Genomic DNA, 14,833 nt, shown 5'->3' on the forward strand with positions numbered 1-14,833 from the left:
ATGATTTGTTTTAAAATTATATGTAAAATTCGAAAGTCCTTCGAAATAGCATCATCGTAACTTTATTCATTTCTTTTCATGAAGTATGAACATATCTAATTTAAAAACAAAATGCTGGCCCGGATCCATTTATAACTCTTTTACCATTTACTCACATTGCCAGGCCACGATGAGACAATCAACCACGATGGATTTGGTAACATTTATGGATATTCAAATAGTTATGCATGTGTTTTCCCAAAAATAATAATAAATTAATAATAATAATAATATATCATTTCAAAAATAAACAAGTTGAAATAATGATTTTAAAAAATATCCTTCCAATTCACTAATTACTCAAAAAATGCACAAATTTTGTGAAGGACGGATCAGAGGTGGTCTATTGTGGGAATTAAATGCCGTCCAGGACGAATTGACCAGAAGCCAAGGGCGGAAGATGAAGCCCACATGCATGAATCTACATACCAAGCAGCGTACTACTCTTTCTTTATATATATGAAACCTTCGTCTACCCGAAACCAATATCTCATTCTTTTCATCTTCATCTTCTCTTAATAATTTGGTGCATCTCTTTCTTACATATACACGTACATCTTTCAAAGATGAGTTCAAGTGAGCTGCCTGCAGGTAGTTGGTGAATACCGTTTTACCATGTTTTCTTCATATGATTACTTTTGTTTTCCATCAGTTTATTATATATGTCATGTATTGAGTACTGATTGAGTGGCTTTGAACATTTTCAGCTGCACATCCTCCAACTGCACCAGTGCCTTATGTGGCTCCACCACCGGTTGGCTATCCTACAAAAGACGGCTTCAGCTCCGGCTACTCTCAGAATTCTCCTCCTCCAGTGGAAACCAAGTCTAGGGGCGACGACTCAAAGTGGTAAGCCCTCTATCTCCTCATATAGCTAGCCATTTTCCTTTTATACATTGATTCAATATTCATTTCTGCAATTTTCTTTTTTCTTTTTTGGGATTATATTGATTTTCTTCTCAGATAGACGTGTGGCATTGTGATTTGTCTATTTGTTTACTGCGCAGTTGTTTCCACGTCTGCTGTTGCTGCTACGAATCTGCTTCATAGAATTCCAAAGCCCTATGGCTTCATCTAAGTCTTCAATACAGAGCATGTTCTCGTTTGTTTTGCCTACACTCATTGCTGTTCTAGTTGTCTTTAAATTTCAACGGTTGTTTACTTGAGAAGTTCCAACTATATAGGATTTCGTATGAGAATAAGGAAACTCGATCAGATGGACTACGACTCTCAAAGATCACATAGTTGTTCTAGTTATGTGTTATATCTCTTGTATTTCGTTTATATATCTTCAATCACCTACCTACAATAAGTAGGCAATTATCTATACATATATCACTGTGCTCTGAGGAAAATCTAAATGAAACTCTTATCAACATGGAATTTGTTTATCTTTTCTTTTCTTCTTCTTTTGTCATGCCCCAATTACTCAATCGCGTGGCTTTGTTTGAAGTGATCATTAGTATTACGGAGGAGTAATGCTATTTAGTAGAAGAATGTTATATGAGTACTGTCGTATAACTGAAATGACATGACAGTGAAAATTAACTTGAGCTCGTCAAAAAAAATAATTACCGATTTTTACTGCCATGTCATCTCAGTTGTATAGCAATTATATACCAGTTTATTAAATAGTATTTCTCTTGAAAGAAACAAGTTAAAAAACTGGCCATAAAAGAAAAACAGCCTAAGGTTTTTGTAATTTTCTAAAATTGTGAGGGTCTAAGATTTCATTAATTCAGATGGTTGCAGAACGGATTAAGATCTCTGCAATTATTTTTGATTTGATACCATCTTAAATCACAACTTATTCAAAAGCTTAATTGAGCTGATATAAAAGAATACATTTAATAATTTAGTTGATGTTCTTAACACCGACCACCCGTTAACTTCTCTTGTAAGTTGTAACAGTGAAATATAAGGAACTAAAATGTAACATACAACAGACTCAAATAGTTCTTCTTCATCATCCTCGACTTTTTCTTCTTTCAACTTCAATGCTTGTATTTACTGCCATAGTAATGAAAACAACAAAGACTTGGCCAATGGCCAACTGTGTTCATGTATGTTAAATGGATAAAAAGAACAAAATTTTAGATTTTAGTGCTTATGTTTATATCGTGAGAAATGATACATGCATTCTGAAATTCACTTTTTTACGTAATAGTGAAAATCACCATTAGACTATAGATCTAAAATCTAATGATAATTTTCACTGACACGTTAAATAAATATATACTTAAAAGTATGGCAGCATTCTTCAACATATTCCATACAACTGCTAAACATAAAAGTCAACATACCTCGACCACTGAAATCCTAGTCTCTTAACAAAAGGTCATTCGAAATATCTTATGAATATCAAGCAATCACCAAGTTGACCTGTTACCATATGCATGGCAGGTGGGAAGCATAAAACTATTATTAACAAAAAGAAATCATGCAATTTTAATCTTGGGCACAAATTTCGGAAACTTACTCATGATGGCTTTAGGACTCGTAACAAGGGATAGATTTCAAAAACTGGAGATAATTTTTTGAACAAAGAACATATTCATATATTTTTGTTGTTTAACAAATCTGTCAGAACCCAAAAAAATGGCCAGAAGCCAAGTACTCCTGGTTTTGCATAGAGGGAAGTCATCTTGACTCTTAGAGCAGTATTGAACGGCCATATCTCCATGAATATTCAAGGAAATTTTCAGGCACGACCTAAGAATTAAATCCGTTCTTCCCAGAAATAGAAGCATGTCTAATCACCACTACATAATTGAACTGGCACAGACAAACATCTGAGCATCTGGCAATATAAAGAGCTGGAAGGAGTATTTTGTGTAGGATTGAACCTATCAACAAAACCAGTATCCATCTGATTTGCATGCTACGGGCTTTGGATATGCGGCCAGTGTCAGGCAAGAGCCCGAATGTAACAAAAAATTCTCAAACATAACTGCATCAGATTGAATAGGTGGCATGCAGCCATACTTACAATAGAATCCACAGCTTTCACATATGTAAATGGAGCATCCTTGGTTCGAGATTTCATAATTTCAAACAGATGAGACACTCTTGAATGGGCTAGGCCATGTGTCACCTCACATTGATACGCACATGAAGGGAATAAATTATTGTAGAAACTGAATAGCATGTAGAAACCATTCAAAATTGCTGTTACAGAAATTGAAATACAAAGATAAGAAAGTGAGAAAAAATAAAACTCACTCAACACATATTGTTTCAAGCAACTTCAAGCAGTCCTCATTGACCTTAACATTCTCCATTCTCAGCCGGCGACGTATTACAGGGCTTGTCCTTCCAGCAGCTGCATATGTTCTTATTAGTGATTCAAAAACCTCAGCCCCTACATTCACCTCAGCCTTGTTCAAAATCTCCAGAAAACCTTCTGCACCATCGACATCCTTCTCTTGCTCAAAGTGACCCATCAAACTGCTGACAATCACAGATGATGGGACCCACTTCCGACCATCCCCTCTACCAACAGATGTTGCATTGGCAACACTATCTACCGCCAATTTAAAATTCCCATTTTTCAAATAATAATCCAAAAATATCTCCCATGTTTTAGCATTTGGCTTGGCTCCTCTCCTGCGAGCCCGCTCCTTGAGCTTTTTTGCATTCTCTAGCAAACCCTCTTTTGCATAAGCTCCTATCAGAGTATTAGCGATACGGATATCATAAGTTGAGCACCCAGATTCCCACTCTTTCAAACATTTCTCTGCTCCAGGTAAATCTTTTAAGTTAACCAATGCCTGAATCATTTTCAGATAGCTTATGTTTGCAGTCTTAGGAAAAGCCAGCCTCAAAGAACGCCATACCCAATAAACTTCAAGCAGTTTCCCTGTTCGGCCATACAACATAATTAGGAACTGCTAAGCAGAAAGGTCTCAGCAGGCATTTCTCTTCTCTAATTCCTTAAGTGCATTTTCGGCCTTCTCCAAACAATCCCGCATCAACATATATTGACGTTAAGTTCCTATATGTTGTCCAATCTCCTGCGACTCGGCCGTCCCGCTTCATTTCATCAATAACCCTTTCAACCTCGGCAATATCATTGACAGCAGCAAGAGCCCTTATCCAGACATTGTATGTATAAGAATCCAGCATGATATGGGAGGCTTTCATTTCCTGTATGATGGTTGGTATCTTTTCTGGCTGCCCGGTTTTTGTGTAAAGGGTCATAACGTTGTTGTAAGGCATGGAAATTAAAGGAAGGTTGAGTTCCTTCATCTTTTCCATGAGAGCTTCTGCTTTTTCAGTCATCAGTTCCTTGCAGTAACAATTAAGAAGGGCACCATAACAGAGATGATTTTTTAATGATTCAGGAAGACCAATGAAATAATTTTCTGCAGCAGCAATGCCTCTTGATTTGGCAACTAGATCTAGATGTATAGCTTGATCACTGATCGTCTGATTCATGCCCCTTTTAGTCATAGTTTCTGAAAGCTGTAGTAATAAAAATAAGATTCCAATAATCTACAACTTGCAGTACAGACTAAAATCACAAAACTCAAATATAATAAGCGTGTGACAATGAAGAATGTTATAAAACCAAGCAGGTGCCCCCTTCCCCCCTCCAGGAGGTACTAAATCAGGGGGGCAGAGTTGGCTACTACATTATCGAAATGCAATGCCTAGCTGAACCAAAGAGAGCAATAATTTGTTGTGAAGTTAAGATATTCTATTGACTGATGCCTAAATTACACAACAAGTCACACATACAAACCAGGAATAGATCTATATTGTACATAGCATTCACATTTTGACATGCTTGAATTCTACATACAACAAAAAAAACGCAGCCATGCTGAAAACCCTATTAAAGCTATAACGCAAAGAAGCAAGTCCATCAAATTTGGCACCAAGTCACGGAGCTCCCAAACTTATGAACCATAATTATTAGCATTTGACGAACAGGGATAATTCATCACCCAAAAAAAAAAAGGGGATAGAACCACAACCAAATATTTATAGAAATAAAAGATTGGACGGCTTTAGAAGGAGAACCTTGACAGCAGGGTAGTGGAGCTTGCGTTCGCGAAGCTTCTTGAGGGTGTCGCCCACCTCCCATTTGAAGACTCGCTTGGGGTAGTAGACCTTGCGCTCGAAAACCCTTTTGAAATTGTTTCCCACTTCCCATTTGTAGACTCGCTCGCTACTCTTGAGGAACTGGTTGAGCTGGTGCCGAACGCTCACCTCTGCGCTACCTTCCCTGAAGAGCCTCGCATACAGCGCTTCCTCCAAGTACTTCTTCGATCGCTTCGCTACGCTCTTCGTGCGCCCGAAATGCAACTGCTGCACCGCCATCTTGCAATTGCATTGGCTTCCAGTCTCCGAGGTTTGGGTTTTGGGTGGATTTCTCTGAAAGATGCACTAAATCCTAGCGTTGCGAGGGAGGGAGGAGCTTGAAGAAATGGTTCGGCCGTATGGGAAAATTTGGGTTGCAAGACGAGGGCCCAAGTGGCTCAGTTGATCCAGAATTTCGGTTGTTTTACTATGAAAGGATTTTTTTAATAGCAAAAATAAGAAATATAAGAAAAATATTGACACCAATAGTTTCTTTTTAACTTTTATACGGACAAAATATAAACTACGTGACGTGTCAACCTCTTATTGTATGGTACAAATGACTTGATTTATAGACATGCTACACATCATTTTTTTAATCATCTTTTAACTATCTCTTTTAGCATATCTAATGGATCCACCGTTGAATTTGTAAACTCATATGAATCCCACAACAATTCAATGATAGATTCACTTATTCACTGCATGGAGAAGATTGAAAGATAATTGAGATAATTATTTTATCATTTCTCTTTGATTTATATAAGGTCTTTATAAAAATTATTCTCGGGCATATAGATTTAGCCATTCTAGCGACTATGTAATGTTACACATAGAGCTCTTTTTACAATCAGCTAAAAGCATTTTCAATAGAAAAGGCAAATGTCTCATAATAGTTAAATTTGACTATTATAAACTTTTTTTTTTTTTTTCCAACAAAATAGTTACTTGAACTCTTTTTTTTTTTTTTTTTTTCTTAGAGTATGAAGTATGAAGGGTAAATACACTCTTTTGCCCATTCACTATTTACACTATAAAAGTTTTTTTATTATTTTATCTCTCCCTCTCTTTCTTTCACACTATCTTCTATACAAAAAAATATTTTAAAAAAATAGAGAGTATAATAAATAATCTATTAGAAAGTGCATAGAAAAATGAATGGTTAAAGTATAAATTTCGATAGTTATTTGAACTACTCCTACTGAAAATATTTTAACACTTGTCTGTACTTGATTGGGGGCAAGCCAACCATTAAAAAAATAATTTTATATAATTACACCCTCCAATCACATATTAAAGACATGACAACCAATTATAGTTTTAACATTTTTTAAGGAGAAAATATATCAAAAATAAGTAATGCTATTATTCACACTCAATTATTTTATGCATATCGCTATTTAAAAGTGTTTTATACTAGCTCAATCGGTTGTGAATCATGCCTCATGAAGCGGAGGTCATCAGTTTGAATTTTTCTCCTTATTTCCTTGTGTGAACATGTCAAAAATAAAAATAAAAACAAAAAGAACTACTTAAAATGCCATACCTCAACCAAGAATAGGATTTTTTTAAGAAAGGTAAAATTATTATTTATTATTATTATTTGGGTGATGTTAAACATCACGCCCGACATGATGCACGCCGGGGTGATTTGATATTTTAAAATAATAAAATATAATTATAATTATTAAAAAAATAAAAACATGATATATATATATATATATGAACAGTCGCCGGCATTCTTAGTATCATGGCCCTTATTATTTATTTCAAGTCATCGAGCTCTCCGCGTGGAAAACAAGTACTATACGAAAAGTAATGGGAAGACGTGTCCTATCGCTTTCATATGATTTGTTATTCCACCTGTTCTATTCCTTTTTCGTTCCGGAGGCTGTGAATTTGGAATGCTTATGTCATTTTTTTTTTAATTAATGTTATTAAAAAAAAAGTGTTTTCACATTTTAGATTGTATTTTTGTATTTATAAATTTCAATGTAAATAAAAGCAGAAATATGCATTTAAAATAATTATGAATCAACTGGAGTATTGAACTGAATTTACGAAGATAACACTTTCATGATTTGGTCCCATATTAATTGTCCTTATTTATTTATTTTACATGTCCATACAAAAGAATGAGAAAAGATAATTCAAACTAGTAACCTTCTACCCTATATTTTCCCGCCCTACTCTATGGTCTCAAACTCTCTATTTTTTTATTTAATGAGAGTCACATACTTTATTAAATATATAATTAAACAATTAAAAATTATATATGTAAAAATTATATGCATTTTAAACATATTTTAATTTAATATATTGAATTATAAAAAAAAATCAAATTTAAATTCCTTTCAAAATATCTAATTCTATATAAAAGGAGGTTTGAGGCATTTTTTTTTTTTTCCATTAATCAAATACTTAAGGCATCAAAATCCATAATCAAATGGGACAACACTAAGAATTCAAAAGTTATAATTTGTATTCATATATCGAATCATGTCAAAACATGAATATATACCGTATATTAGACAACTTTAACTTATTTCGATATCTTAATTCTAAACAACTAATTTTATATCAAATTCATGTTAAATTAAAAATGTCATTGCAAAAAGAGAAATGATTTGTGTCAATAATTTGTCTATATTCTTTCACAAATTTAATAAATCAACCATTAAATTTTTAAGAGTCTATTATTGACTTATGTGAAATACACATAAGTCTACAAATCTAATAGTTGATTTGTAAGATAAGATGATAAAAATAAATAAATAATTCTATAAATCTAATAATTGATCTATTAAATTTATAAGAGAATATATACATTTCTCAAAAAGTTATCAACACGTGGCAAACCATTCTTATCAATTATTTATTCACAAATCCGACCGTTGTTAACATCTCGGAATTTAAGCAGTTGAACGACATGGATTGTGTAGCAAAAGTTTGGCAAATGCGAACAAAACCTCAAGGGTGAATGAAAAGAGAGCACGCCGCGTGCAAATTTTTTTATTTTTTTTTTGCATTAAAATATTAATTTTTTTTTTTTTTACTTCCCGTGTAATCTGTATCACGGCCCAAAGCTCAATAGCTCAACGAAACTCATAGTGCACAGTCCAATCCGGTAACGGTGCATGTTAAGGCACGCCAATCTCATGAATTTATTAGGTAAAGCCGACGCGGAACGGTCATGTGGCCACAGGTTGACCGCACACCATGGCTGAAAGATGAAGGCCACAAATCCATAGGTGCGCGTAAGCTACCGTCCAAATCTTTGTAAGGCAAAATTCCGGGTGAATGAATAAGGCAAAAATAATAATGATAGGGGCCACTTCTTTTATTATGTCAGGACTCTTGGCTTGGGAATTTGAGTCGTGATTCAGAGCACACAAGCACGCCTTGCAGGAAATTTTTATTTTATTTTTAATATTTTAATGCAAAAAAAAAAAAAAAAAAATTTGGCGTGCTATTTTACTTCTCCCTGAAAATTTTTAAGGTGATCCAAACAATAAAATTGAGACTAAAGATATTATTGTGATTAGATCATAATTTATTGTGGAAAACTGTAAATAATACTATTATAGTGATTGTTTTGTTGCTATCAGAAATATATATATATTACAGGAGCATATAAAATCCTTTATTAAATAAAATTTATCCCATAATTATGGTTTTGGAGAGTTCTTCTTGAAATTCCATGCAATAATTGATGTTTTGCATTATGATGAATAACAAAATAATTAGGAGTGTACAAACGGAATAACCCAAACAATTAACACCAAAACAGTGTCGTTTTAAATACGAGTTAGGGATAGGGTTTCATTATATTCATTGTTTTTAGGAACACTTTAACCCAAAACTATTTAAAATAAGCTTAGAAAATAGGCACAAAATACCTCAAAAAGCCCATATAAAAAAAACGGTTATAAAATTGTCGGTTATTGGTTTGAATAACCGTTAACTGCCGGTTATAAAAATAACCGCCTAAGTACCAATAACCATTAACTGCAACCGCTTATACACTTTTAAACAAAATTACACAGAATTATAAGAAAAAGAACATAAAAAGCTAACACTAATTTAGGATTCTTTTGTGTGGATATAAATACCGAAAAGTTTGTTTGGATGAAATGTAGAGGATAATAAGGATATATTAATGGATCAAATTAAATTCTACATAGATTATGGTATATATATTGTCATATTATTTAAATTTAAAATTAGTCTTTTTTTAAAAAAAAATAAAATAAAATAAATTTGAGACAATCCAACCGTGACATCCACCTTCATAAGCAGGCGCGTGAGTGACAAGGAAAAAAAATCAGATGTTGAGAAAGACGTGACATAATGAAGAACGGATAAGGCTAGTACAGTTGGGGGTTGGTTCTGCTGGTTGGCGAACCTTCCAGCTCTTCTCCAGCGCACCGTTCCTGGAAAGAAACGCCTCGAATCCAAATTATTTTAATTTATTAATAAATTATTACAATCCCTTTTTCCTTTTTTTTTTTTTTTTATATAGAGGCAAAAATCTTGGATTTTCTCGCATTTTATCTATCTTTTAAAATTTGGTGCTCCCATTCCATATTTTTAGTGGGTCCCGTAGGACACGTGGCAACAACGAAACCAAACTTTTGCTAATTTTGGTACTTTACGTATCGCCCAACGGACAAGAAATGAATGGTACTGTAAGTCTTTGATTGGTTGCTGACTTCTTTATTCATTTTTATTTGAGAACATATTGTGAGAGGCCCCAATTTCAAAGGCAGAGAAAAACTTTTACATTATAAAAATCTCGTTCCAGAAGGCCCCTTTGGGTTCTTCGACGAGTTTGATGTAGAAGTTTTTTTCGACTTCGAAGCATTTCGGAGGGGAGCCGTTAGAACGAGCAAGGCTCTGCTTTGAAATCTTTTGCGGCTCAAGAGCGCTGTTTTCCTTTGGGGGTGTGGGTGGAAAAGAGAGATGATCAGATGGGGGGTAGCTGCACTGCAATTCGCAGAGCTTTTTGTGAGCTCGTTGGTGCATATGCTATATGGGTTTTACATATTCAGCACAGCCGTGGCTGGTGATCTTTCCCTGGCGCTGAATGAGTACTTTTTTAAGCCTAATATGAATGTTGAGGTCAAAGAGAACGTGCCCAGCGGGCCAAGCTCCAATGCTGAAAATCTGCCTCCTATTGTATTGGTCCATGGAATATTTGGATTTGGAAAAGGGGTATTTCCTATTTTTCTCATATTTACTCGTTGCCATCAAATTAGTATCATTCATTTTCCTATTCAATTGGGATTTTCATTTTGTTTCTTTTGGGGTCTTAGAGATTGGGAGGTTTATCGTACTTCGCGGGGGCAGAGAAGAAGGATGAAAGGGTTCTGGTACCTGATTTGGGGTCTCTAACCAGCATTTACGATCGGTATGTATGTGCCTTGGAGCAACTCTTAAACGTTTCGGGTTCAGCGTCATTCATGGGCTTCTTTTCTTTTCCTTTTTTTTTTTTTTTTTTTTTTTTTTTTTTCCCTCATTGGTTTTTCTTTGAACTAGTCTTAAGAACGGGCTTTTGGGTTTCAGGGCTCGTGAATTGTTTTACTATTTGAAAGGCGGGCAGGTAGATTACGGCGAAGAACACAGCAAGGCTTGTGGGCACTCGCAGTTCGGACGGGTTTACGAACAAGGTTCTAGATCCCCTTCTTTGCAATTAGCTCTCTCTGTTCGTGTTTTCCTATTCTAATGGATGAAATCGTCCACAGGGCACTACCCAGAATGGGATGAGGATCACCCTATCCACTTTGTGGGGCACTCGGCCGGAGCACAGGTTGTTCGGGTATTGCAGCAAATGCTCGCCGATAAGGTCGGTTGAAATTGTATGATGTGAACTAAGGAGAAGCCACAACACATCTGTAAGTTGAAATAATTAGTATTTCGTTTTTCATATTGTTCGCAGGCATTCAAGGGGTATGACAACACTTCAGAGAACTGGGTGTTGAGCATCACATCCTTGTCAGGAGCGTTCAATGGGACTACAAGAAGCTACGTAGATGGGATGCAGTGAGTTCCGTTTATAACTTGTGTTTTTGCTTGGAACTTTTCAGTGTCTTTATTTCCTATTACAGCAATGACAATCTACAGCTTCATGTTTATTATTGGGAATTTGAGTCCCACCACCGTAATGCTGAAATAATATTGGCCAAATGAGAAAAATGTAGTAGATAGTAGTTTGATTATGACTTCATTATTTTATCTATCAAAAAGGGATGTTTGAGCAAGCTGAGAGCAAAACAGAAACATAACTACTAGATGATAGCATGGCTAAGAGTTAAAGTTTGCCAACACCTCGGAGAGCTCAGGTTTTTAATGAATTAAGCTTTCATTATCCAATTAAGCTAGCCTATTTGGCCATATAAGCTGATATAAGCTGATCACTCTGATGATATGTCATAATGAGTGCCTCATTCTTATTATCCATTTATTTTAGTTTCATTTGTTTCCGTGAAGTTGGTTCATAGTTGAAATTGTTGGCAATTATGTCATTGTATATTTTGGCTACTAATCCAATTTTCTTCCACATTAAACAATTTCTGGATGCTGAACTTGTGAAGTTTGAACTTGTTCCAGGCCAGAAGATGGGAGAACCTTGAAACCTATATGTCTACTGCAGTTGTGCCGCGTAGGGGTAACAATATACGATTGGTTTGACATTCCCTGGCTGAAGGCATATTACAATTTTGGGTTTGATCACTTCAACATGTCATGGAGGAAAATTGGTGTTTGGGGTCTTGTGGATTGCCTCTTGGGGAATTCAGGCCCGTTTGCTTCAAGAGACTGGATCCTCCCTGATCTTACAATTCAAGGGTCCATGCGACTTAACAGCCGGCTGCATACCTTTCCGAATACATACTACTTCAGCTATGCTACCAAGCGTACTAAAAAGATATTGGGTGTCACGGTTCCTTCTAGCATACTTGGCATCCACCCATTGCTTTTTATAAGAGTTTTGCAGATGAGTCAATGGCGTCATCCTCCAGATGTCTCTCCCCCTTATAAGGGCTACAGGTACTTTTTTCATTTAAATGAATATGTTGTTGTATCAACCCATTATCTAGTACCTTTTCTCAAATTACTTCAGGTTGTTATTTTGAGAAAGCTTATTGTTATTTCGAATGTGTTTTAAATGAATCATTACTAGAATTTCTCTGTGAATATATTGTCCAAGTGTGACAATTAGTTTTTCCTTTTCTATAATGATCATGAATACTACTGTATTTAAATTCTAGAATTTAAAACATATAGATGTTACCCTTTATGATATGTAATATCTTGCTCAAACCAATAGATTATTATGATTTTGATTTTGGAGCCTGTGCTGAGGTTAATATTCAAAAAAAAAAAAAAATTGTGTTGTTGGTGTCATGACTCTCGTGTGAATATATGTTCAGGGATGAGGATTGGCAAGACAATGATGGAGCACTCAACACTGTATCCATGACTCACCCTCGAATTCCAATTGAACATCCAAGTCGTTTTGTTGAAAATGATTCAGAGTGCCAACCGTTACAACCAGGCATCTGGTAAGTCATACTTTTTAGTGGTGAATTGTTTACCTAACACAATTACTTACAAGATCATATTTACTGTATGGATCATAGGGCTTGCTTTTGGGAAATTTGATTCTAATTGTGGTTGTTTCTAATGGACACTATTAACAATGCTAGGGACTACATGCTCATACTTATTGACAGATCTGTCAAGCTTGTTTGAAATTACAAAATGATCCTGCTTAGGTTTTAAGCCAAGTCATATTATACTGAATTTAACTACTCACCGGGTACATTTTCTAAGAAGCTCTCAATTAGATGGAGGAGGATGATTTGTATATTAAAAAATAAAATTATGGAGATTCATTCCACTGCTATTATGTGCATGTTTAGACAAAGATGGCTTGACTAGGCCAAAGAGTCTAGTTTGCAACGTGTCATGATTAAATATTGCAAAAAAGGAAAAAAAAAATCAATGACTAAAAGCATGGGTTAGTGTTTTTTCCATCAACCATACGAATGAGTGTATGATCGAATACGGAACCAGTTGTTGTTGTCGTAGGTTCAGGTATTGAAGATCGTGGTGCAGGAACTTTAGTAGGTACCATTCAGTTTTTTCGCATCATATCCAAATGCATCCTTACTGGTTGAAGATAATTCAGCCATTCAGTAGGTACCATTCAGTTTTTTTGCATCATATCCAAATGCATCCTTAATGGTTGAAGATAATTCAGCCATATAGTTTTGCAACTATACTCTCACATAATTGTAATGCTAACAAAAAAATTCACATAACATCAAGAGAACGAGTTAATTGTCCAATTCCATAATGAGTTAATTGTCCAATTCCATAATGACATCGACTAATATTGAAAATTTAAAATTCTTATTGAAGTTTCCAAGATTATGGTATTAGGAAAGTGAATAATTCCTACTTCCTTCGGTTTTCACCCTCCAGTTTTGGGCATTTCATCTTAGCTTTAAGGATTCTTCTTTGAACTTGCTCAGAGATGGAATTTGACTTAATGCAGGTACTACAAGATTGTGGAAGCTGATCACATATTGTTCATTGTGAATCGGGAGAGAGCAGGAGTTCAATTTGATCTGATTTATGACAGCATATTTGAACGCTGCAGAAAGCATGTATTTAGGAAGACCCCGCAAATATTACCAAACGAAGTACACCAATAGTTTTTTGTATCTTTTTCTCTCACTTGATACGCTGCAACCAGAAAGAAACAATGTCTCCCTGGTATACCTTTTTCTTCATTTCCCAATGTAGATGTAGATTTTCTTTTTAGTTTAGAGTCTTTACTCTCTACTTCCGCAATTATACCGTTTTTGCTTTCTAGCTTTAAAAGAGATATCAGCAGCTTATGCCTCTATGTCAAAACAAGTGGGATAGAAGTTAATGAAATTCAATCAAAGCAAAGCGTTTATTGCCTGGAATTGAGATGTAGGGATGAAGATTTCCTAAACTGGATCAATTTGTCTTTGAGCCTAAACTGGATCTTCTAAACCGAGTCGTACAAACATGCAATTAATTCAATTTTCATGTTCCAAGCCTGAAAAAGGAAACCAGCTGCGGTAGTGCAAAACTACCGCACCATGCAGTAGTCCAAAACTGCACCGTTTGGTGCAGTTTTGAGAAGGAAAAATTCAAAACTGAACCAAACGGTGCAGTTTTGAGCTGGGAAAAAATAGGTTTTTTTAAAAATATAACAAACAATTATTTAAGAATTAAAAAATATAAAAAACTAATAATTAAAAATATTTTTCATTTTGGCCAAGGGGTGGCTCCACCCCTTTCAATTTTTTTTTTCTCTTCTATTTTTTTAATACTTTTAGTTTTTAAATATTTTTCTTTTTCTTTTTCTTTAAAAGAACTATTTGTTTATTGCCCAAAACTGCACCAAACGGTGCAGTTTTGGACTACAGCATGGTGCGGTAGTTCAAAACTACCGCACCTAAGCCTTGCCCTATTTGCACATCCATAGGGACTGCACTTTGGCAAAGGATGTATGGGGAGAATGTGGGCCGACGATGCAAAAGAGTACGTGGACTGGTAACACATTTGTAGAAATATGGGAGCAAATGGTGGACCGGTGTACTTAAGAGGAGATAGAATTCGATGCACTGACTGCTAGGAAGATATGGTTCAGAAGAAATACAGTGGTCAA

General features: G+C 35.2%; 2 protein-coding genes and 1 pseudogene across 4 annotated transcripts; 2 read left to right on the forward strand and 1 right to left on the reverse strand.

Moving 5' to 3' along the window:
- The first annotated feature begins 537 nt into the window (after nt 1-537).
- On the forward strand, nt 538-1,384 carry LOC132176897 (uncharacterized). Its single transcript, XM_088516154.1, has 3 exons — nt 538-630; nt 747-888; nt 1,047-1,384. The coding sequence occupies exons 1-3, from the start codon at nt 606-608 to the stop codon at nt 1,087-1,089; spliced, it is 210 nt and encodes a 69-aa protein (XP_088372280.1). The 5' UTR covers nt 538-605; the 3' UTR covers nt 1,090-1,384.
- A 1,135-nt stretch (nt 1,385-2,519) lies between these two features.
- On the reverse strand, nt 2,520-5,516 carry LOC132178917 (large ribosomal subunit protein mL101 (rPPR4)-like; annotated as a pseudogene). The gene is made up of 2 exons (XR_015911941.1): nt 5,065-5,516; nt 2,520-4,503 (listed from the first exon to the last, which is right to left on the reverse strand). The product of XR_015911941.1 is annotated as a large ribosomal subunit protein mL101 (rPPR4)-like (transcript).
- A 4,347-nt stretch (nt 5,517-9,863) lies between these two features.
- On the forward strand, nt 9,864-13,953 carry LOC132178941 (alpha/beta-Hydrolases superfamily protein). Of its 2 annotated transcripts, none has more exons than XM_059591528.2 (8): nt 9,864-10,338; nt 10,440-10,534; nt 10,690-10,793; nt 10,869-10,969; nt 11,063-11,166; nt 11,734-12,171; nt 12,555-12,686; nt 13,201-13,678. In XM_059591528.2, the coding sequence occupies exons 1-8, from the start codon at nt 10,087-10,089 to the stop codon at nt 13,226-13,228; spliced, it is 1,254 nt and encodes a 417-aa protein (XP_059447511.2). In that variant the 5' UTR covers nt 9,864-10,086; the 3' UTR covers nt 13,229-13,678. The 2 variants fall into 2 exon arrangements, with proteins under 2 accessions (XP_059447511.2, XP_059447510.2); XM_059591527.2 differs by lacking the exon at nt 13,201-13,678 and adding an exon at nt 13,685-13,953 and having other exon boundaries at nt 9,866-10,338.
- Nucleotides 13,954-14,833: the final 880 nt, after the last annotated feature.

Source organism: Corylus avellana, chromosome 4 (assembly GCF_965113065.1).
Source record: "Corylus avellana chromosome 4, dhCorAvel1.hap1.2, whole genome shotgun sequence".
Taxonomy (NCBI): Eukaryota; Viridiplantae; Streptophyta; class Magnoliopsida; order Fagales; family Betulaceae; genus Corylus; species Corylus avellana.

What these genes read in the sequence shown, in the direction of transcription:
- LOC132178941 (XM_059591527.2), top strand. Translation starts at nt 10,087, where the DNA reads ATGATCAGATGGGGGGTAGCTGCACTGCAATTCGCAGAGCTTTTTGTG. An exon ending in TATTTGGATTTGGAAAAGGG is followed by an intron (nt 10,339 to 10,439) that starts GTATTTCCTATT and finishes TTGGGGTCTTAG; the next exon opens with AGATTGGGAGGTTTATCGTA. An exon ending in CGGACGGGTTTACGAACAAG is followed by an intron (nt 10,794 to 10,868) that starts GTTCTAGATCCC and finishes AATCGTCCACAG; the next exon opens with GGCACTACCCAGAATGGGAT.
- LOC132176897 (XM_088516154.1), top strand. Translation starts at nt 606, where the DNA reads ATGAGTTCAAGTGAGCTGCCTGCAG. An exon ending in TTCAAGTGAGCTGCCTGCAG is followed by an intron (nt 631 to 746) that starts GTAGTTGGTGAA and finishes GAACATTTTCAG; the next exon opens with CTGCACATCCTCCAACTGCA. An exon ending in AGGGGCGACGACTCAAAGTG is followed by an intron (nt 889 to 1,046) that starts GTAAGCCCTCTA and finishes TTTACTGCGCAG; the next exon opens with TTGTTTCCACGTCTGCTGTT.